The sequence below is a fragment of the Dreissena polymorpha genome, chromosome 7 (genome assembly GCF_020536995.1).
Source record: "Dreissena polymorpha isolate Duluth1 chromosome 7, UMN_Dpol_1.0, whole genome shotgun sequence".
Taxonomy (NCBI): domain Eukaryota; kingdom Metazoa; phylum Mollusca; class Bivalvia; order Myida; family Dreissenidae; genus Dreissena; species Dreissena polymorpha.
Window position 1 is genome coordinate 35,397,564 of NC_068361.1, and position 24,376 is coordinate 35,421,939.

The following is a 24,376-nucleotide window of genomic DNA, read 5'->3' on the forward strand; positions in this document are numbered from 1 at the left end:
CAGAGAAGTGACCCAGATTTCGGAGCTGACCAACTCGCAGCCCTCAGGCCTAGAGGGGCTGTCAGTGGAGCTGGAAACTGTCCTGGGGGGAATTAAAACCCTGCAGATCAGTCAGGAGGCCAGCATTCAGTCATTGCAGAGAACATACAATGAACATAGAGAAGTTATGATAGAGCAAATGTGTGCAATTTAAATACTTATATAGATAAATGTGATAATAATTCTGTGGGAACATCAGGCAGAAATGAGCAATATTTAAAAGAAGAGATGTGTAGGAATGTTGTTTCTATCTTGAATGAATTCGATAATATTACTGCGAAGGAACTTAACAAGGTGAAAGATGAAGTTATAAGCATAAAAGGGTCAGTTACAAGTTCTATTCATAAATGCACCAGTGTTCACAATGACTTGTCACAATTCCATGAAATTGTTCAGAAAATTGGAGATCATAAGCAGCTCTGCCTTATAGCCAGCATAAAATGTAAACTTGGTCAGAAGATTCATCCCAATAAAAAGGAGGATAAAGACGATGATGAAGTTATGGTGGACTGGTTGGTTAATACAAACATTCGTCTTCCTGATGAAATTTCGAAAATTCTGAGAGGAATTACTTCTGCACTGGCATACATTCATGATAAGAAATACATTCATAGAGACCTTAAACCGTCAAATATATTCTGTGCACTTGACAACTCTGTCAAGCTATGTGACTTTGGTTTGGCAAAGATAATGGCGAAGGACCATGTGGGAAGTTTGAACGCAGGGAGGGTGGCTAAAAGTCATTCTGCAGAAGTTGGCACCTTGTTTAATATGAGTCCAGAACAGGTATGTGGGACCAGAATTGCATGCAACATTTAAGGGGTTCTGCATTTAAACTAAAACTACTTTTACTGTTTATTTAAGACTGAATTTGATTTGATATTACAAATTCAAGTTATTAAACTGCTGTTTCGAAATATTTATACATCATTTTGATTGAACAAATATATGTAAATTAACTGAAACTTGAACCTTGTTACGCTGTTCAGTTCATTTAAATAAAAATGTGTAGATAAAAGTTAACTGACGTCTCTAGTTTGGAGACTGTTTCATTATACTGTTGTTAGTTATGTTATGCGAGTCATTGCCAGTTGCATTATTGTTTTGAAACGCAAAATGTGAAAGGCGTACTTTTAAGTTGTAACCAAACACCAAATCATATGACAATAATTGAAAATTTCACTTTTTAAACAAGTGCACGTGACGTTTTTTTTCTAACTAGATAGTATAGTACACAAAAGAATTTACCAGACCATTGGTGTTTCAGAGAAGAAAACATTATACCAACAAAGTGGACATATTTGCTCTCGGGGTGATTGTTTTTGAGATGTTCCACAGTTTTGACACTGAATCAGAGAGCAAAGGAGCTTGAGAAAGCAGGGAGGCAGGACTTTCCTGAACAGTTTCGGGTCAACCATGTGCAATGGGTAAGTCTGTGAAAAACATGTACTTGGTATATGTTGTCTCTAGGCAAAGTTAAGCTACAATTGTTTCCTGCATATCAGTAAAGCAATGCCCTCTTGTTAACAGGTATATTGGCTCTTGATGTTTTGCCATACGGTGAGCATATCTTTCAAAAATAGATTTCCTTTACTTACTTTGTGAATTATAGCTTCATCTAAATTACTTTAAAATATTAGACTGGTATCACAATTTTTGTGCTTTTCGTGTAGTAAGAGTTTCCATTTGCCATGATTGTTTACATCTAGGAATCGTTTAACCCAGCCTGCTTTAATAGCGTTAAAAGATAATTAATGTCTATAAGTTATAGGCCTCCATTTCAAAAGGTTGATGTAATCGTTTTCTTTTAATTTTGTCTGGTTTATCATCCCAAATAAATTTAAACATATTTGTTATTAATCCATCTATTACTTGCTGTGATGGATTTTGGAGAACTGAAAATGGATATATTAACTTTAGTAATGCGAACTTTTTAAAAACAGTAATTTTCCCATTAAGGTAAGTTTTAAATGTTGCCACTGTTTTAAGAAGGCTTCAAATTTTTTAATTTTCGGCATTAAGTTTTTTTTAGTTCATCTAATTGCTCAGATGTGCTTTTAGGATTGGTCTTTGTCCGTCGTCCGTCCGTCCACATTTGGTTTGTAAACAGTCTAGAGGCCACATTTCTTGTCCGCTCTTCATGAAACTTGGTCAGAAGATTTGCCCCAATGATACCTAGATCGAGTTTATAACTGGGTCATGCTGGGTCAAAAGCTAGGTCCCTAGGTCAAAAAAAAGAAAAACCTTGTAAACACTGTAGAAGTCACATTTCATGCCCAATTTTCATGTAACTTTGTCAAAATGTTTGTCTTAATGATATGTTGTTTGAGTTCAAAAGTGGTTCTGGTTCGTTGAAAAACATGGCCGCCAGTGGGCGGGGAATGTTTCCTTATTTGGCTATAGAGTAACCTTGTGAAACTCTAGAAGTCACAATTTTTGCCCAATCATCATGAAACTTGGTCAAAACATTGGTTTTATTGATATCTCAGACGAGTTCGAAAATGGTCCATATCGGTGAAAAAACATGGCCACCAGGGGGCGGGGCAGTTTTCTCTATATGTATATAGTGAAAACATGTGAACACTCTAGATGTCACATTTTTATGTCCCCTTTCGAACAAAAGGGGGCATATAGTGATCGGACTGTCCGTCTGTCTGTCCGTCTGTCTTTCCGTCACACTTTGCGTTTAGGTTTCGAAAAATGCTCATAACTTCTATGTCCCTTGAGATATAACCTTCATATTTGGTATGCATGTGTATATGGACGAGGCCTTTCCATACGCACAAAAATTTTCACCCCTGTGACCTTGACCTTGAACTTAGGGTCCGCGTTTAGGTTTCGAAATCTGCGTTTAAGTTTCGAAAAATGCTCATAACTTCTATGTCCCTTGAGATATAACCTTCATATTTGGTATGCATGTGTATATGGACGAGGCCTTTCCATACGCACAAAAACTTTCACCCCTGTGACCTAAACCTTGAACTTAGGGTCCGCGTTTAGGTTTGGAAATCTGCGTTTAAGTTTCGAAAAATGCTCATAACTTCTATCAAAGCGTTAATAGGGGGCATATGTCATCCTATGGTGACAGCTCTTGTTGGTCCTATCTTCATGAAATTTGGTCAGAACATTTGTTTCCTAGATGCGTGAGTTAAGTTCGAAAATGGTTCCGGTCGGTTAAAAAACCTGGCTAAGGGGGACGGGGCAGTTTTTCTTATATTTATATAGTAAAAAAAGGCTTTTTTTGCCCAATCATCATGAAACTTTGTCAAAACATTAGTTTTATTGATATCTCGGATTAGTTTGAAAATGGTCAAGATCGGTGAAAAACATTGCCGCCAATGGGCGGTGCAGTTTTCAGACATACTGGTCTTCGTCACAAGGTCAGAAAAAGAAAACCCCTGTAAACACTGTAGAAGTCACATTTCATGCCCCATTTTCATGTAACTTTGTCAAAATGTTTGTCTTAATGATATGTTGGTTGAGTTCAAAAGTGGTTCCGGTCCGTTGAAAAACATGGCTGCCAGTGGGCGGGGCAGATTTACTTACCGTATACGTGCGCTTATAAGACGCATTTTTAAGACTCAAATTAATAAGTTAAAGTGGGGGTCGCGTCTTATAAGCGAGATACTTGTGAAAATAAGCGAAATTTTTCAAAATATCGAGTTTACTGGGCTTACGCTGGCTAAGTTGGACACTTGGCAATTGTTTTGAATCATCGCGGCAGCCATTTGCATTTTCTCTAAAGTCTGTATTTGCCCGTACCGTGTATCGGAACGCTATGTTCAGTTACCGATTTACTTGAAATAAAATGTATCGTTATTGATTTTGTTGTCTATTATTTTTTATTTGAATTTTGTTATTTTGGGGTCGTAAGGCGTTATATTGTCCATGGTTATACTTGAAAAGTTTGTATCACCCGATTGTCTGCGCGACGTCGTTAAATGTCATATAAATTGGACATAATAGTATACGTGTGTAAGCGGCGACACGATGCCAAACATGCTTAAAATAACAGCAAAATCAGTTCGCAGTTTGAAACTGTTAATTGTTAAATAAACACGCGATTGCAAGTGCTTCTTGACAAATTTGTATCACCTGATCGTCTTTGTTCGACGCTGTTAATTGTCAATTAAGACATAATTGGCAATAAGGGTATCGTCTGAAAATAGTTACCAGTTTGCAACTGTCAATTGTTAAATAAACACGTTCATTCAGACGACCCCCTTATGCCGATGACACCTTATTTATTAGGGACCCACGACAGCGGGAGCAAAGAGCGACCGCATGCAATTATCCACATGTGGCTTTCCTCTTGACCCGTGATTTCACTCTATCACGCGATTGGCTAATTTTATGAAAGTAGGCATTACCTATAGATAATGGGCGAAACATTTGCATAATCAAGGTTATCTATATCTGCCTCTTAGTTTTCAATACCCGTCAAACAATACAATTATATTTACAAATTACAACTACTGAAATCGTCAAAATGAAACGCAAACGTAACTCTTATGATCTCAAACTCAATGGATGGTACACAGGACGACGAGTTGTTTGATGACCTTGTGGAAAATCGCGATCAATCTGAGGATGTATCGGCCTGTGCAAAGGTTAGTGATTGCGACGATGATGATAATGATATCGGCGACTGGGTTTACGATGACAATCTCACTAGTGAGGAATTCTACGAACTGTTCGGTGAAAGCGATGATGAGGATTTCGAGGGATTTTAAGATGACTGATACGATCAATTACGAACGTAATATGTTTGAAATTGTTATGGCAAATTGATTAAATACGCAATTGTTTGAAATTGTTTTAATTTGATAATTATTTTTACTGTATGAATACTACTTGACAATAAATTAAAACCTACTTATATGTCATGAAATAAACAAATATTATTTACTTTGATGTTTGATTGTTTTATTTTTCGGACTTGCGTGAATTACTAATTGTATGCAGCGCTAGTTTGAAAAATTCTCAATGTGTTTCTTATTGATTTTCTTCAACATTCTGCCGTTTTTCGGCCGATGAAAACGGCAAAATTTGACCGCGTCTTACACGCGGGTCAGTCTTAAATCCACCGATTATAAAGTCTGAAATCGGGGTGCGTCTTATAAGCGAGGGCGTCTTATAAGCGCACGTATACGGTATGTGGCTATAGAGAAACCTTGTGAACACTCTAGAAGTCACAATTTTTACCAAATCATCATGAAACTTGGTAAAACATTGGTTTTTAGCTCCACTGGCCAGAGGCCAGCGGGGCTTATGTCTTGGTCCTGTGTCCGTCTTGCGTCCGTGCGTGCATTACTTTTTCTTTAAACATCTCCTAAACTTCAAGTCCAATTCTGATAAAACTTCTCACAAATGTTCCTGGGGAGAACTTAGCTCTTTCAAATTTGTTCAAATTATGCCCTTGGGGTCAAATTAGACCCCGCCCTACAGTGTTCACATGTTTTCACTATATACATATAGAGAAAACTGCCCCGCCCCCTGGTGGCCATGTTTTTTCACCGATATGGACCATTTTCGAACTCGTCTGAGATATCAATAAAACCAATGTTTTGACCAAGTTTCATGATGATTGGGCAAAAATTGTGACTTCTAGAGTTTCACAAGGTTACTCTATAGCCAAATAAGGAAACATTCCCCGCCCACTGGCGGCCATGTTTTTCAACGAACCAGAATCACTTTTGAACTCCACCAACATATCATTAAGACAAACATTTTGACAAAGTTACATGAAAATTGGGCATGAAATGTGACTTCTACAGTGTTTACAAGGTTTTTCTTTTTTTTGACCTAGGGACCTAGCTTTTGACCCAGCATGACCCAGTTATAAACTCGATCTAGGTATCATTGGGGCAAATCTTCTGACCAAGTTTCATGAAGAGCGGACAAGAAATGTGGCCTCTAGACTGTTTACAAACCAAATGTGGACGGACGGGCGACGGACAAAGACCAATCCTAAAAGCACATCTGAGCAATTAGATGAACTAAAAAAAACTTAATGCCGAAAATAAAAAAATTTGAAGCCTCCTTAAAACAGTGGCAACATTTAAAACTTACCTTAATGGGAAAATTACTGTTTTTAAAAAGTTCGCATTACTAAAGTTAATATATCCATTTTCAGTTCTCCAAAATCCATCACAGCAAGTAATAGATGGATTAATAACAAATATGTTTAAATTTATTTGGGATGATAAACCAGACAAAATTAAAAGAAAACGATTACATCAACCTTTTGAAATGGAGGCCTATTACTTATAGACATTAATTATCTTTTAACGCTATTAAAGGTCAGAAAAAGAAAACCCCTGTAAACACTGTAGAAGTCACATTTCATGTCCCATTTTCATGTAACTTTGTCAAAATGTTTGTCTTAATGATATGTTGGTTGAGTTCAAAAGTGGTTCCGGTCCGTTGAAAAACATGGCTGCCAGTGGGCGGGGCAGATTTACTTATGTGGCTATAGAGAAACCTTGTGAACACTCTAGAAGTCACAATTTTTACCAAATCATCATGAAACTTGGTAAAACATTGGTTTTTAGCTCCACTGGCCAGAGGCCAGCGGGGCTTATGTCTTGGTCCTGTGTCCATCGTGCGTCCGTGCATGCATTACTTTTTCTTTAAACATCTCCTAAACTTCAAGTCCAATTCTGATAAAACTTCTCACAAATGTTCCTGGGGAGACCTAGCTCTTTCAAATTTGTTCAAATTTTGCCCCTGGGGTCAAATTAGACCCCGCCCTGGCGTCAATAAATTGAACATATGCTTATATAAAGCCTATTTTGTGCAAACTTTAAAAAATCTTTCTGTCCATAACCATTGGGCCTAGTGCTACCACATTTGGTATGAAGTGACATTTAATTGTTCTCTACTTTGTTTGTTCAAATTATGCCCCTGGGGTCAAATTTGACCCTGCCCCGGGGGGTCACAAAAATGAACATACGCTTAAATAAGGCCTATTTTGTGCAAACTTTAAAATCCTTCTGTCCATAACCGTATGGCATAGGGCTACCAAATTTGGTATATATTGACATCTAATAGTCCTCTACCAAGATCTTCATGAAACTTGGTCAGACAATATGTCCCATTAATATCTTGTTATGTCAGGTGAGCGACCTTGGGCCTTTGAGGCCCTCTTGTTTAGCTTTCTGCAAACCTGACGATGAAGCTTGTCGCAATCTTACAGCTGGAACATGGCAGCTAGCTTGCGCAAGCTTTTGCAAGCTGGCTGATGATTCTTATTTGCAAGCTTTCAATTCATAAAGCTTGCGTTAGCTTTGAATTGAAACCTCGCAGCAAGCTTGCGCAAGCGGACTGATGATTCTTATTTGCAACTTGCCGTAAGCTTAAAAATTTCCTTTGAACAGTTCTTTCAAAGTTGTATACAGCCTTCCAATCTAAAACAAGAAAACGGTACAAATTAACAATTCATATTTACAGTTAATTTTGTGTGGTTTATACACACCTACATAATTTACACAAACATTTCAATGAGTTATTGCCCTTCTAACAGTTGCACATTTACTGTTAATTACATGTATGTCCTTGAAAGCCAAATCAGACAGGCAGGGTTCACCATTGTCTTTATTCTGCTTCAGCTTCACGCAACGTGAACTTTTGTCACCAATTTCAGACGAATTCAAGGATTATTTTTGTACCTTAAGATATCGGCACAAACTGCAAGAAAAACAGTTTTTTATGCACTAAAGATTTTTACAAATGAACTTCAATTACTTGACATAAGTTCTTAATAATATATAACGTGTATAACATTTTATCCAGCCCGCGTGTAAATCCCTGAAAACCCCATTGATTTTGCAAGATGTTAAGACATCTTTAAAATGTCTTCTTATGTACCAAATGTTCTGTTAAAACGTATTTGTACCAAATACTAGAAGACTGTTGTTGGGCGATATATTTGAAGATTTTTAATACAAAGATACACGATCAATCAACAGTTTATGTAAGTTCGAGAATATAAAGTTCATATTAAATGCAAACCATCATGCAATTTACGTTATCCACTATAATAACGCCCATATTTTTTTCAGCTCGATGACTGCCAGCATCAGCCTGTTTGCTGAAAAAGAGACCAATAACTGGTTGAAGGCATGCTTAGCTCTCATTATAACGAAAGAAGGACTACCGTAATTACTCTATGTTTTCGGACACTCTAAGTTTTCGGACACCCCCTTTTTTGGCAAAAATAATTATTTTTTGTGACTCATTATTTTCGGACACACGAGTTTTCGTCCGTTATTTATGTCTCTAAGTTTTCGGACAGTATATTTTACAGCGCTATTTTACCAAATTTCTAGCCTTTTTCGATATCTAATGACACTTCGATCATGGGTTTTACAACCAGATTAACATCATAAATCATTGCGGGTGCATGCCTGAGGGCAATGGACCATTACATTTGCGTTATTGGGTAAATAACCTTGTAAACCGGTATAAAACAATGGTTTCGCCCGATAGCATAAGCGTTATGACAATTACCAGGGGTAGTGCCAATTAACAGTTCAATTATCTATCCCAATAGTACTTCTCCTTCTCAGTAAAATAACTGTGACAAATACTAAATGTTTCAAATTGTGATGCACCCTATTACAAGTTTTACATACAATGGCAGGTGTTACACAACAACTATCGGAAATGAACAAACAAAGAATTCATAGTTTGCTTATTTTATTGCGTTAATTACAGGTTCATACAAGCTTGTATCGGTACATCACATTCTTATTTTTGAACTCGTTGGTCAAAGTGCAACCTTGAAGTAACTTTCTGTCAAATAAATTAAGCATTTACAATTATTTAAAATGCAGTGCAAACATGTATAACTGTAATTTATACTATACGGCATGGTCTTTTACAAGCGCATGCTATTACCGGTAGTCGTTGATACAATTGACGCTATTTTCGGACACTTCCATTTTCGACTCTAAGTTTTCGGACACCTGTATTTTGTTAATATTTTTGGTATCTAAGTTTTCGGACACGAAAAAAAATAATTATTTTTAAGTGTCCGAAAACATAGAGTAATTACGGTATCTCACTTTATTGACACAGAATTAACGAATGTTTTTGCAAAAGTTGGTAAAAGTTGTGGTAACTGCTCCATAGAAAAAAATCATACCATGTGGAACGCAACCTTATTGTAACTTAAATAGGAATCAGAATTATTGTTTTTTTCACAAATCTCTGACTCCACAGCCATTCCCAATATGCCCAATATGTGATAAAGTAAAACAAAAGATCACATCAAATCACAGAACAAACAACCCGTTATGGTGGAACACAAATTCAAAAAAGTGGGCAAGCGACTATTGGGAAATTGGAAAATGCTTTCTCCCTACTGACGGATATAGCAACGTTTCATCAGTCCAGAAATGCGACTTCAATGGCGTGATTAGCATCTTGTGGAACTGCACACGTTTTCGTAATTGTCTGTCCTCCTCATGTCTGACAAGTCCACGAAGTGATAAGCAACCTCTACTAAAAATGGTATATTTTTTTAACTTGAGTTTCTTGCATATTAGTATTGTTCCTATTTTAATTGACTATTCAATTTCACTGAATGTTTTTATGATGAGTAAGAGTCCTTTAAAACAGCTGTTTATGCTTCATGTTATTAATTTATATAATATGAATTTTTAACACGGAATAAAGTTATTGTATGTGTACATTTATATTTGAAATTAGATAAACATATAACTAGATCATTTACCATAATGCCTTGGTGCTCAGGTCCGTCAGATAGGAAGAGATGTACGTCACACACCCGACTGCAAGGTGACAGAGTCTGATCTGGAGGACTATTTCCAGGCACTGTCCACGCTACTGACTGATCCAAACTGCTTACAACATGATCACTCAGCAATGCTTGCATGCACAAAACTAAGAGATGTAAGTCCATTATGTTAATTAACCTGTTTACCTATTTATAGATTCAAAACAGTTTTTGACCTCTTCGAAAAATAAAAGCATAGTAACCATTATAGCACATAATTATAAATGAGCAAATGACACTTAAGCAATGTAAATGTGATATGAAAATGGTTGTTTTAATTGTAGAAAATAGTATTACAGCGTTTTATGTCCTCACAAGGAGGCAAGAAGCATTTTTTTGTCGGCATTCACGTTATAAGTTGCGTAATCAACTTCTCTTAAAATGCTAAAACGATAACGAAGTAAATAGTCAAATAATCCCTCTTTTGTAAAAAACATGATTAATATGTGAATGTTCGTAATGATATTAAATCGCACTGTTTATAACTTATATTTTGGACATGGACTCAATGTTAAAGAAAAACAAATATGCTGAAACAAGATGCACAACTTATGTAAAATTTATCGTGCAATTTGCAAGTACCTTGCCAGAACATTTGAATCATGATATATCAACCAAGTTAGAAAATAGTTCCGGTTGGTTGAAAAGTAAATTTGAGATGTCATATTGTAAAATGTTGTTAACACTCAAGTGGTCACCTTTATTGCCCAATCTTATGAAATTTGCTGAGAATGTTTGGACCGATGATTCCTTTGCCGAGTTTAATATTGTAGAAAAATACCCGCCAGGGGTCGTGGTAGTTTTCCAAATATGTCTTTAATGAAACTTTTTGAAAACTCTGGAAGTCATGTTTTTTGCAAAATTGTCATAAAACTTCAGAAGATGTGTCTCTTACGATATATCGATCAAGTTTGATAACTATTTTCTTCAATTTTATATGATGGCCGGCAAAAGGGCGGGGTATTTTTTCCTACATCGCTATAGTAAAACCTTGTGAGGATTCTAGAAGTCACTTTTCATGACAAATACTTCATGAAACTTACTCAGGTTATTTTTTCTTAATGATGTATCAACTGTGTTTGAAACAAGGTACATGGGGCCAAAATGTATGTCACTACGTTAAATAACAGAAAAGCATGTGAACACTACATAGGTTAAATTCATGTTCCAGTCTTAATGAAACTTTGCACGAAGATTTGCCCCAATGATATCTCGGTCAATCAAGTTTATGATTAGATCATAATGGATCAAACACTAGGTCAATAGGTAGACATGAAAGAAAAAGGTTGTTCACACTGCACACGCCGCACTTATAGCAAATCTTGATAACACTTTTCTCTGTTAAGTTTGATACTAAACATCATTAGGTGTCAAATACCTCAACAATAGTAAATTTCACAAAATGCTGGTTAACACACCAGAGAACACATGTATTGTCAGATTATCATGAACATTATTCAGAACATTTATCCCAATGACTTTTTCGAGCGTGTTTCATGTCATGTGGGGTCTAACACTTAAGTATTTAGGATAATTTCAAGAAAACAGTTGTTTACAATGTCTTTGCCACATTTCTTGCTCAAACTTGTTCAGAGCTTTTGTTCCTTTCATAATTTAGTTACAAAATGGGTCATTTTGAATCAAAAACTAGGTTTTTAAGTAAAAGTAACCTACAAGACTGTGAACACTCTAGACTACCAATGTATTGCACAAAAATTGCTCAGAAAATGCTTCCCTAACCCTTTACCACTTACATACGCATTTTTACATAGTTGTAAACCCTTAGAAAAATAATTTTAATTAAACACATCTCTTACTAGATTTAAGTTATAAAGGCTTCATTTCCAACCATTTGTTACTGATGAGCAGCAAACAGCATAAACCTGAACCGACTGCGAGTTACTCGCAGAATGTTCTGGTTTTAAGCTTGTTACACATAGCTTTTTTGTCCCTAACCAGTTTCACCGGAGGGGACTTATGGTTTGCGCTCCGTCAGTCTGTCAGTCAGTCTGTCAGTCAGTCTGTCTATCAGTCTGTCCGTCACACTTTTCTGGATCCTGCGATAACTTTAAAAGTTCTTCATATTTTTTCATGAAACTTGAAACATGGATAGATGGCAATATAGACATTATGCACGTCATTTCATTTTGTTCCTTCGTCAAAAATTCTGGTTGCTGTGCCAACAAATAGACTATAAATACTTCTGAAAATGGTGGTTTTCTGGACCCTGCGATAACTTTAAAAGTTCTTAATATGTTTTCATGAAACTTGCAACATGGATAGATGGCAATATGGAGATAATGCACGTCATTTCATTTTGTTCTTACGTCAAGAATTGTGGTTGCTATGGCAACCAAAAAATATATATATTTCTGAAAATGGTGGAATTTCTGACAATGGTGGAGCCGGTAGGGGACCATATTGCTTGACAATAACCTTGTTCACTTTGCCTCTGAGTGGGAAAGGGCTATTACGGCTAAACCAAGTTTTAAACTCAATCATACGATGTCATTAAGTATATCACTTGGTCAAAATTGAAAGGTTATAGTGAATTCGTTTTTTCTGCAGCCATTTAGAAAAGGCTTACTATAAAAAGATACACAAGATACATTTACATTATTGGTTTGTATGGTTCAACAAATATTGATAGCAATTTAACAAAATGTATTTTAATGCATCATTTAAAATAGAGAGATGATAAATGTCATGTTTACAACAGCAATTTTATTATTTGAAATGAATGTATTGTTTCAGTTTTTACTTATCATAATTCATAACCTCAACCACCGTATAACAATTGTATAGTTTGATATGTTTACATGCTTATTATTGCTCATTTTCAAATATTGTTTTCATTCACTTTTAGAGCAATTTAATAATGATATCAGGAATCAACATATATTTTATCAACTATGGTGACGAATTTTACGCAACTAGTAATATTTAGTTTTAGCTTTTACGAAAAGGTAAAGGAAAACGTTCAGTATTTGAAAGCGATCGTAGTCCATCTTTAAGGGACAAAATGAAGAATCTTAGACACTATTAAAAAAAAAAAACATGATTGAGCATTATTTCTGTAATATCATATCGTGTCGTCATTATGACTTCACATTACATGAAATGTCATGATGCTTAAGCAAATTTCACGCTTTTAATAAATATATTATGCAAAAGAATGAAAGATAAAGAACCTTTGTTTATTTCAGAGTAATATAGCATTATAATTTCATAGTCGTCATACACAACAGATCCACCCCCTGCACAAATATGTTCTTTATAACCAGTATGGAATGATAAAATGATCATACTTCATATAAAAATATCCATAATTGAGTTAACTGTGCACTACTATATTGAGCATATAATGCATTTTTTGTGTGCAACATATAACAAAACAACATGTCGGATTTGCCTGTAGTTGCAGAATGATCGCATGTCCCTAAAAGAAGTGTGCGAGCTGTTGAAAGAGGTGTTGAAAGAGGCTGATCAGTTGAAAGAGCGGTGTGAAGAGCTATTGATAGAGGCCGATAAAAGACTTAAATATGCAAAAGAGGCCGGCGAAAGTTTTTCAAAGGAGGCTGAAAGAACCCTAGCAGAAGCTTTGCAAAATATAGAATCTGCTATACAGGCTGGTGAGCAACGAATTGTCAGCAAGATGCAGCTTGGGGAGCAACGAATTGTCAGCAAGACGCAGCTTGGGGAGCAACGAATTGACAGCACGACACAGCTTGGGGCACAAAAAATTGAAAGCACGACGCAGGCTGGGGAACAACGAATTGACAGCACGACGCGGGCTGGAGAACAACGAATTGAAACAAAGGGACACGATGTGGAACAAGACCTTGAAAGAAAAATAAAGGATGGGACACAACACATCGCATGCATGTGCAGGATGGTATTGGGAGCTTGCAGCAGGCAGCGAACAAAACTGAAGCAGAAGACTATGAACGAGGCGTAGCAGGTTTGTAAAAAAATTTCTTTTAACACAGGTTAGTCTCAATACCCTAAATGCATGAACGCATTATCATTAAAAGAACGGAACAAACCGATGGGCTAAAATTTGGAAAATCAATCCATAGTTCATTTGTTGATTGGTACGTTTTGTTATAGACTAAAGCCCTAATACGTTGTTTTTTTAGCAACACGTCTGCCTAATTCATTTGTGTGTTGTTCTAATGTTAACATCAATATAATTATATGTAACTACTTCACTTGAAACTTAACATATGTCTTATGTAAGGTAACTGAAAATGGCTCATCAATCTATTCTGCTATTGATCAGAATTGTAATCATTTTCTTCAACTAAGATAATCAATGTACAGTTCTTCGTGTAAAGCCATCATATCGATGTGGGTATGTATGTGTACTGATAATGTGTACTGATAATGAAAATAATGGATTGCAACTTCAAACTTACTAGGTGTCTTTCCTTAAGATCATGGACCAAGGACCATATTGTACAATGATTTCCATGAACATGTTTCAGTAACATTTAGAATGTAAAGTTTACAAGTAATGTATCAATTTATATAATTTTTAACCAGGTTTTCCGAAGGAAAAAACTGGTTATTAGATTGGCGAATGCGGGCGGGCTGGCTGGCTGGCTGGCGGGCTGGCGGAATAAGCTTGTCCGGGCCATAACTGTGTCGTTCATTGTCAGATTTTAAAATCATTTGGCACATTTGTTCACCATCATTGGACGGTGTGTCGCGCGAAATAATTACGTCGATATCTCCAAGGTCAAGGTCACACTTTGAGTTCAAAGGTCAAAAATGGCCATAAATGAGCTTGTCCGAGCCATAACTATGTCGTTCATCGTCAGATTTTAAAATCATTTGGCACATTTGTTCACCATCATTGGACGGTGTGTCGCGCGAAATAATTACGTCGATATCTCCAAGGTCAAGGTCACATTTTGAGTTCAAAGGTCAAAAATGGCCATAAATGAGCTTGTCCTGGCCATAACTATGTCATTCATTGTGAGATTTTAAAATCATTTGGCACATTTGTTCACCATCATGGGACGGTGTGTCCCACGAAAGAATCACGTCAATATCTCCAATGTCAAGGTCGCCACGACTAAAAATAGATTTAAAAAAAAAAAAAACTTACAAAGGGGGTTAATTTTTTTTGGTCATTTCAAAAGTTCAGTTTGAGTTTTCTCCCTTTATCAGATTTTTTTTTCACAATGAAAACCTGGTTTTGTGACAATTTTGTCCCTTGTTATTTATTAATTTCAATACATATAAATTTGAAATATTAACACATGCAGTTTTTTTCATGTAACAAATTGAACATTATATTACTTTGCACACAAAAAGTGTAGTTAGTATAATAAGTTAGCAGCATAATAGTCGATCGCGTTATTTAAGGACATTTGTTAATTATTCTTTTCACTGATACAGATAAACCGTATTTCTCACCAGTATAACCGCGTTGGCTACATGTATATACCTTGGTTAAGTTTTGCTTGAAACAACTGCAAATCTGCTAAAAATACATGTATTCAATTGAAAGTTTTAACTCTTACTATTAGTCATTATATAAGGTCCTGCCAATTATGCAGATTTATGCCCCATTTTGGTACTAAGAAAAGCCAGATTAACGTCGCACAATGAAAATACAGTTATGATTTATACACAAATGTACATTTAACTACTTCTCATATGCACATGTGCAGTTGAAATGTATAATCACATGTAGCATAGACCAAGGGCCATAACTGACTTAGAAATTTAGCTCATGTAATTATATGCCGCTTCTTACACTTAAAATGTTAAAAGTAGTTTTTAGGCAGGAAATTTATTGAGGAAATTTCAAAAAGCTAATATGTTCTGACACAAGTTAGATTTAGTTTTGCTTGATGCTTTCATTCTGTATTTTAAAACTATATATAAATAAAACTCAACACTTCTGTACAGTGTTTATTTAAGGACTTTAAGAAGTCCCATATATTGGATTTGCATTATATACTGATATCTTTCGTGTGATTTTTCATAAGAATGACAGGTTAAGGTTTGCGTGTAACACCATTTTATCTGTGTAACTATTTCATGTACTGAATGTACTCTAATGCTGCTTATTACCAAGTAGTCCACAGACTTGGGCTAATTACTCGTATCTGCAATCAAGCAAGATATTCTAATATGTAAAAATTGTATGCTCTAATAAGGGTAGATGTGTAATAAACTTAAGGCATAACTTTAAAACGTTCCATGTTGCTCTGTAACAACTACAACTTAACTTGTGTAACATATCATATGAACAGTAAAGAGCATTTGATAATGGCCACTTATCTTGTTCTTATATATTATTACACATGTTTAGAATTTAACGTACCTGTCATTCGCCGCTGATGTGCTATAATTTCAGATCTTCTGCCATATTTGATACTGCTGTACAATGACAAACTTGTTATGTGCCACTTTCAACATTAGATCAAAGTCATGATAAGCAAATAACAGACATATATGCAACGCTCAAACTACACCAAATCAATATAGAAAAAGACGGGAAACACGTGAAAACAGACAAACAAGTACTGACTTAAAAAGAACTATTTTAAACTGACGATAAAGCAAATCAACGTCTATATGTACAGGGCGAACCTGGTAGAGGAAAATCTACCAGGGGTTCTGAAATATTTTAAGAGTCTACTTGTCCACGGACAAGTTGGACCCACAATTTCACTTGTCCGTACCAAAGAAGTACTTGTCCGTACTTTTAAGATAGATAAAGGAAAAGATCATTAGTAATTAAGCAAAAAATACAAACATACACTTTTGTTAACTTGTATTTTAACTTATAAACATAGTAAACTAAAACATTCACATGAACAAAAAATACAAGCAAGATGTGCATATAATAAGAACACTTTTAAGTCACACTTGATACCATCTCGGATATTTAATGATCTCAACATGACAAGAAAATTCGCTTGAAATGAAATGATCTCAGTTAATGTGTGTGACTAGAATGTCTACCCTGGTCCCACAATCTTCAATCATATTTTATCATTGGTCTGATTTGCATCATGGCTTGCCATTGAAGTGGTTTCATTAAAAAAAATCGTATGTTTGCTGCATGTCGGTAGAACATGTATGCGGCCATTTGCAATGTACGAAAAATGTAATCCTTTGCGTGATTGACTGTTGCTATACACATGTGCGCTGGTTTCTCTACTAAAAATGTTATCTTATGCGTGATTGGCTTTTGCTATATATGCATGGACTGGTTTACTACATTAAATAATTATTATCGGAAAATTACCTATCTTGCAGTTGAAAACGTGTGCCAGTCTGCAGATTAATCATTAGTTATTTATATAAACTTTCGTTTTTTATTTTAGGAAAATGGAGTAGTTTGGTTCTAGAAAAAATGTTTGCCACGGAAATTGTACTTGTCCCCGGACAAGCCAGCTTTGTAAAACTGCTTGTCCGGAAGGTGAAATTGACGACTCGGACAACTCGGACAGCTTATTTTAGAACCCCTGTCTACGTTTGCTGTTAAGTTACTTCATTATTGGTGTAACGATAATTAGCCTTCACGAATCTTCCTTGATTTCCCAATTTGTGTTTAAAAAAATCCCAATTGAAGGTTTCTTAACAAACACACAAAAAACGCAACATTTAGTTTCTACGGAATCCGGATAGTGCCATCTATAATCTCGCCCTTCTTTCATCAAGGGCGACACACGACAAACGAAGCGATACACTATATTTTGCGCGAAAGTCGCGGTGACGCATGATATTTTGCGCGACAGTCGCGGCGAGACACGATGTTTTGCGCGATACACGAAGCGACACGCGAGAATGTACCCAAAAATATCGCCCTTGTGTAGGTAGCCCAAAAAGGCGATAAATCGTGTTAAATAAATTGTGCGACACACGATATTTATACTGTTCAAATATTGCTGAAATAATATCCCCTGTCGACTGTCGCGTTTTTTTAAACGGTGTTACAGTAAATTTTAACCATTTATTATTAATATGGCTGCCCTCGACACACTTATAAAAGATCATTCTAGCATTAATAAACCGAGTACAAAGTAATTAATTTTCATAATAATTTTGATTTATATTTATAAGGATATATGTTAAAAACTATTCAGAAATTTGAATAATGGAGTAAACTTTCTATCAATTTTAAGATAATATATCATTATAATCTGTATCACATTCCAATGGGATTGCAGATTTGTAGATAACGTTTAACTCCAAGTAAGACATCAATATGAAACCAGAAGATTTCTTTTTAGTACATGTGTAATCATCTTTTATAGGTTATCCAAATTATTCACGAGCAACATTACTGTCCAGTCTATTGATACATTAATTAGACAGTATTTTTGTTGCTGGTATTGTTTTACCTTTTAAATACCTTTTATTATGCTTTATCAAATATATTATCGGCATAAATAAAACTTAAGACAGTGCAAACAACAATTTTATAATATTTATATTGGCAAACACAAACGCTTTTGAAGGGCGCAAAACGTTTGTTTTATATTGCTTAACAGGGTTCCAGATATAAATGACTATTATATAATAATATTCAGATAAAGACCACACTGTTACTTTTGTGCATGTCTAATATGATTTTTTTTTAAAGCATGTAATCCACGTTGAACCGTATAATCGAACAACTAATAACTCAATCTAGGGAACTAAGTGTTATATTCACAATCGTTATTCCAAGCGATTTTCCCATCATCAAATATACGTTTATATAAAATAATTATGTAATATTAAATATTTATTTATGGCCAGATTGAAGTATAAGAAGCGAATAGCTTGCTTAATCAATAATATACATTTCAATTGCTGATCAGACATAAATATTATTATAAATTAATATTATATCCAAAAGATATAACTACAACATGATACACATGCTTGATGACGTAAAGATATCCCCTTTTTGTCTCCCCTGATTTTTTGAAAACGCGACAGTCGACAGGCGATATTATTACAGCGGTATTGAACAGTACAAATATCGAGTATTGCCGCAACTGTTGCGCAAGTTATCGAGTATCGCTTCGTGCGTCGTGTGTCGCGGTCTGAAATTAGACGCAATACACGAGATTCAGATAATATGGGCGATATTTGAATAATAAAATTTCGTGCATCGCCGCGACTGTCGCACAAAATATTGTGCGTCGTTTCGTGTGTCGCCCTTTGAACGCAAGACACGACACATGAAGCGATACACCATATTTTGCGCGACAGTAGCGGCAACGCAATATATTTTGCGCGACGGTCGCGGCAACGCACGATATTTTGCGATGCATATCCTCAAGGATACCGAATCAGGCTCACACCTCTTTATCTGCAACGAAGCAGAAAAATGTATATACTGTAAAATATTGGTTCAAATCAAGGTGTTTGTTTTATATACGAAGAAATAACTAAGGATCACTATAAACAGTAAACTCAATTAACATATTATATGTACAACTTATAAGTACAACTAAATCTTGCTCTTTCTTTGTATCATTGCACATGTTTTTAATTTGACGTACCTTTTATAAACCATTGATGTGCTATAATTTCAGATCTTCGACAACGTTTGATGAGACATTACGATGACAAGACTTGCAATGTACCTCTTTCAATGCTAGATGACAGTCTTGAAAAGCGAATAACAGACGTATATGCATCGCCTAAATTACACCAAATCAAAATAGAAAAAGATGGGAAACGCGTGAAACATGTACAAGTACTGACCTACAAAGAACTATTTTACACTGACGATAAATCCAATCAACGTATATACATACAGGGCGAACCCGGGAAATCTACATTTGCAGTAAAGTTAGTTCATGATTGGTGCAAACAAAATCAGACTGCATCGGCAGCTCCAATAGAAAATGCAGCGTTTGGAGATTTGTTAACCATTCACAAATTCAAGTTGTTATTTTTCATCACGTTGAGAAATTCTAGAGAAAAGAAAGGCGTGGCGGAGATGATAAAGGAGCAGCTAATTAATTAAATGTTTTTAGAAGCCAAACGCGCCGATGTGTACACACTTTTGCATAAAATAATAGAAACTGAAACTGAAATTTGCCTTGTAGTACGAGAAGGTCTCGATGAATGGGTGTCTCCTGGTAGTAAAGACCTACCTGAACCTTCCATGGCTGGATTTCCAAAGGAAACGTGCACAGTACTTACAACATCTCGACCATGGAAGCTGGCTGATGAACGTATCAAGAACTCACAAATCGACAGTCTGATAGAGATCGAGGGGATAAGCAATCCATATTTATTTAGTGAACCTATACTTCGATGCATAATTGATCAGAGGAAAAATCTAGAAGAAACAGTGAACAAATTTAACGATTTCGCAAAACGTCATAAGCTCAAATCGTTATCATCTTCACCAATGTTGTACGTGCTGGTCATATATATCTGGGAACACACAATTGAGGAACGGGAACATTTGAAATCATGGTCATTGTGTTCTCTGTACACTGCTATGCTTGAAAGTCTGTGTAAAAAGGCTCACAGTGTCCCTGGATATTTTAACCCCCCACCAGTGCAATATTTTTCTAATCCAAGTTACCTACAGCCAAACATTGAACACTTAGATAACGTAGCAGAAGTAGCGTGTCAATTGCTCTTCTCTTCTGAAAGAGAATCATCGATTGTTTTCGATGACAACACATTGTCAAACCATCCTAAAACGTTTGCAGATTGCAAGATGTTCGCTCTTAGGGCAGGAATATTTACAAACAGGAAAAATAAATGTTGGAAAGGGAGCTCGATTTCGTTCATACACAAAACTGTGCAGGAATTTCTCGCAGCATATCATATCGCCTGTAATCCAAATGTCATTGATGACATCATTTCCAGATATCTTAACTGCTACAATGATTCATATCTGGAAATATCGCAAGTTTTCATATTTTTGTGTGGAATGAACATTTCGTCTGCGAATAAACTGTCGGCTTTGATGAATCAATGCGACATTGATTATTGTTTTCCTAAAGAGTTTTGTCCCTGTGCTTTTCAATCAATCATTGAGTCTGGAATCAGTGAGGCATTAGCCAACAAACAGGATGGCATTTGCCTCAAACTCAGTCACGTTTGCTTGTAATATATTTAAATTTTACCTAATGTAAGGCTAACTGCATTTTTGTAATGCATACTACTACTACTACTACTACTACTACTACTACTCCTCCTCCTCCTCCACCACCACCACCACCACCGTTCACAGTGACAAAAACGTATTCACACAATGGCTGCTACTACAACTTATAGCCCATATTTTTATGGCAAAATGCTGCATTAGCATTCATAATTTACATTAACGAAATTAATTTTGATTTTCTTGTTGTCTTATCAAAATGACGTAATGTTAAACCCTTTCCCACTCAGAAGCAAAGTAAAAATGGCTATGTGCAAGCAGAATAAAACTTGAACAGCCTACCAGTAACTTGCAGTCTGTTCAGGTTTCATGCTGTTTGTTGCTCATCGGTATCTAAGGGTTGGAAAAGAAGCCTTAAAATCTTGAATCTAGTAAGAAATGTAATTACCTGGTTTTCATGTTCTTTTATAAAAATTACATGTTTTAAATGAGTCACAACGGGCAATCCCAAGCACTCCAATTAAAATTCAGTTATGGTATGTTGTTGTCGTTTGTTTTTTCGTGCATTGTTTAGCACGCAATATATGTTCTCTTGTTATTGGGTATCTCATTGTAAATGTTCATTAAATATTACTTATAATAATTGATAATTATTGACATTTTGACATACTGTTTTGTTGTTATTTGTTGTTATCACTATTTCTTTAGCATAATATTAGCCAGTTTCACAGTTGAACACGAGATAAAACTACTGATGAAAATATTCATTTCGGAAAAAAACTTAAGTTGCCTTTTACCCATGCATGATTACATTATTGTCCCCTACCGGTTTCACCGGAGGGGACTTATGGTTTGCGCTCTATATGTCCGTCAGTCTGTGAGTCTGTCACACTTTTCTGGATCCTGCGATAAATGTAAAAGTTCTTAATATTTTTCATGAAACTTGAAACATGGATAGATGCCAATATGGACATTAGGCACGTCATTTCATTTTGTTCCTACGTCAAAAATTCTGGTTGCTATGGCAACAAATGTTTATATAAAAACAATTCTGACAATGGTGGAGCCGGTAGGGGACATATATTGCTTGGCAATAGTCTTCTTATTATATACTGTTTATTGAGATCTTGTTATTATTAAACACTTAACTGAAACAAACATTGCAAAACAAAATGTGGTAAAATATCAAACTAGCATATTAATGAGCTTAATGCTCTACCTTGTATTACATCTGAAATAGAAAAGATGTGTCTTTAGTTGTAAATTCATTTTTATTTTATCCTTTAACCCTTTCCCTCTTAGAAGCAAAGTGAAAATGGTTATGTGCAAACAGCATAAAACCAGAACAGTCTGTGAGTAACTCTCGTAGTCTGTTCAGTTTTTATACTGTTTGCTACTCATCAGTATCTAAGAGTTGGAAATGAAGCCTTTAAAACTGGAATCCAGTTAGAAAGGTCTTTAATAAAATTGAACTTAAATACTACAAATGCATCAAAATACTTGTCTTAGTGGGAAAGGGTTAAAACAATGAATAAGGTTAGGCATTTAACACGTTTAGTAGCAAGCTGACTATCAAAAGTCTATATATGATCAGATGTTTTCTGCTCAGAACGCTGCTGACTCTCGATCATAAGGTGTGGTGTGGGCTGTGGCACTGTATTATAACTTTTATTTTTGTTATTGACATTTTCTTGTAAATAATTAGTTTGGTAAATGTAATTAGTGCTTGTAAGATACAGCAACGTAAGTATTATTCTCTTTTTGTGTTTCTCTTATTAGCCCATTGTAGCAGAGGCTGCTCATGGTTTTCTAAAGTGATCGCCTTATATCCGTCCTCTGTTGTTATTCATTGCCTTGTGAAAACGTGACTCCACATTAATAGCACAATCTTCATTGCTGTAAGTCACATTTTGTGCAATGAAACTTTTATAGTACATTTATCCCAATTGTATCTTGTCCTAGTTCAAAATTGGGTCATGTGGATTCGAAAACTACGTCACTAGGTAAAAGAAAAGAAAGAAGTTTTATGAACACTAGAGGTCACATTGGATCAAACGCTAGGCTGTTTGCTTAAATTCTTAAAAAGGCTTGTGAACACTCGAGAGACAACATTTATTGCCTAATCTTCATGAACATTTGTCCCAATGATATTGTCAAGTTCAAAATAGGGTCAATTGGGGTCAAAAACCAGGGCACTTAATTGTCCAAATTAAAGAAAAAGCTTGTGAACATGCAAGAAGCAACAATTTGGGTCCAATCCGTATGAAACTTTGTCAGAACGTTTATTCTATAGAGTTTTTGCTCTAATTGAAATATGGTTCTGGTCCATCGAACAATATGGCCGACATGAGGCCTGTGAGTTTCTTTATATGGCTAAAGTAAATCAATCTGAACACTATTAAAGTCAAATTGTTGACCCACTCCCAATATATGTTGCTAAAAACATGAAACAAATTGTGTTGTTGTAATACCTGGGATGAGTTACAAAATGTGTGTGTTTTTTTAAACATAAAGTTATCTTATACAAACAATTGCATCAATTGCTGCAGATCCACATACATAATAATATTATTTATTTTCTGCTTCATTTATATGTCCCTCTGGTCCAGTAAGCAAGATAGCCACCATGAGGCCTCAAAGATATCCTAATGTTGCTGTAGTGAATTGATTTTAACAGGCTTGAAGACAAATTTTTTACCAACTCATGGAAGTTGCTTAGAACTTAAAGCAAATGGTTTTGTTATGACACCAGGGATGAGTTAAAAACTTATTGTGTTTCCTTCCAAAACATGGCTGCATGTATTGGGGTAGTTGTTCTTTATAAGTCTTTTGTAAAACTTTGTGAACACTACCAGATCGGAACATTTGAGTTCCCCGGGGTCTCAGATGAGTGACTTAGGGTCTTTTGCTGGCTTGTACATATATGCGGGTATTCTGATTTACTAATGTTTGGCTTTCTTGGTGTGTCAATTTTACTAAACTGCAGCTTTCGATATTTACTTTATCTGTGTATTATATTATTTGTTTATGCTTTTTCGGAGTTTGCATAGTTATATTGTCATGTGATTTGCTTTTAAATAATGCAAGTTAAATTACAGAAGTCTTGTGCAAATATGTTGCACAAGTTTAACGCATACATGTAACTAATAATCGGCTCACGTCATTTTGAATAATGGGTAAGTAATAACATAAAGTCGTCATATACAGACAATGGCTTCAAATGCTGGAGATCCACATTAATAATATTATTATATTATATTATTAATTAATAATAATTTTTGATAATATGAATTATATTATTATTATGCATTATCTGTTTTATGTATAGTTCATACTGTTTTGTCAAGTAAATAAAATAAAATAAATAAATCCTGCTTAAACATTACATGTGATGTTGCTTTATTTTATTTATGATAGCCTGTGTAGGACATCAATTTAGTTTGAAG

General features: G+C 35.4%; 2 protein-coding genes across 4 annotated transcripts; both read left to right on the plus strand.

The window, feature by feature from the left end:
* On the plus strand, positions 1 to 1,449 carry LOC127838485 (interferon-induced, double-stranded RNA-activated protein kinase-like). Its single transcript, XM_052366279.1, has 2 exons — positions 1 to 825; positions 1,307 to 1,449. The coding sequence occupies exons 1-2, from the start codon at positions 268 to 270 to the stop codon at positions 1,409 to 1,411; spliced, it is 663 nt and encodes a 220-aa protein (XP_052222239.1). The 5' UTR covers positions 1 to 267; the 3' UTR covers positions 1,412 to 1,449.
* Positions 1,450 to 9,105: 7,656 nt separating this feature from the next.
* LOC127838480 (uncharacterized) lies at positions 9,106 to 24,159 on the plus strand. 3 transcript variants are annotated; one of them, XM_052366273.1, is made up of 4 exons: positions 9,106 to 9,555; positions 9,799 to 9,957; positions 13,260 to 13,802; positions 19,396 to 24,159. In XM_052366273.1, exon 4 carries the CDS (start codon positions 19,833 to 19,835, stop codon positions 20,934 to 20,936), a length of 1,104 nt encoding a protein of 367 aa, XP_052222233.1. In that variant the 5' UTR covers positions 9,106 to 9,555; positions 9,799 to 9,957; positions 13,260 to 13,802; positions 19,396 to 19,832; the 3' UTR covers positions 20,937 to 24,159. The 3 variants fall into 2 exon arrangements, with proteins under 3 accessions (XP_052222233.1, XP_052222234.1, XP_052222235.1); XM_052366275.1 differs by lacking the exon at positions 19,396 to 24,159 and adding an exon at positions 17,191 to 17,314.
* Positions 24,160 to 24,376: the final 217 nt, after the last annotated feature.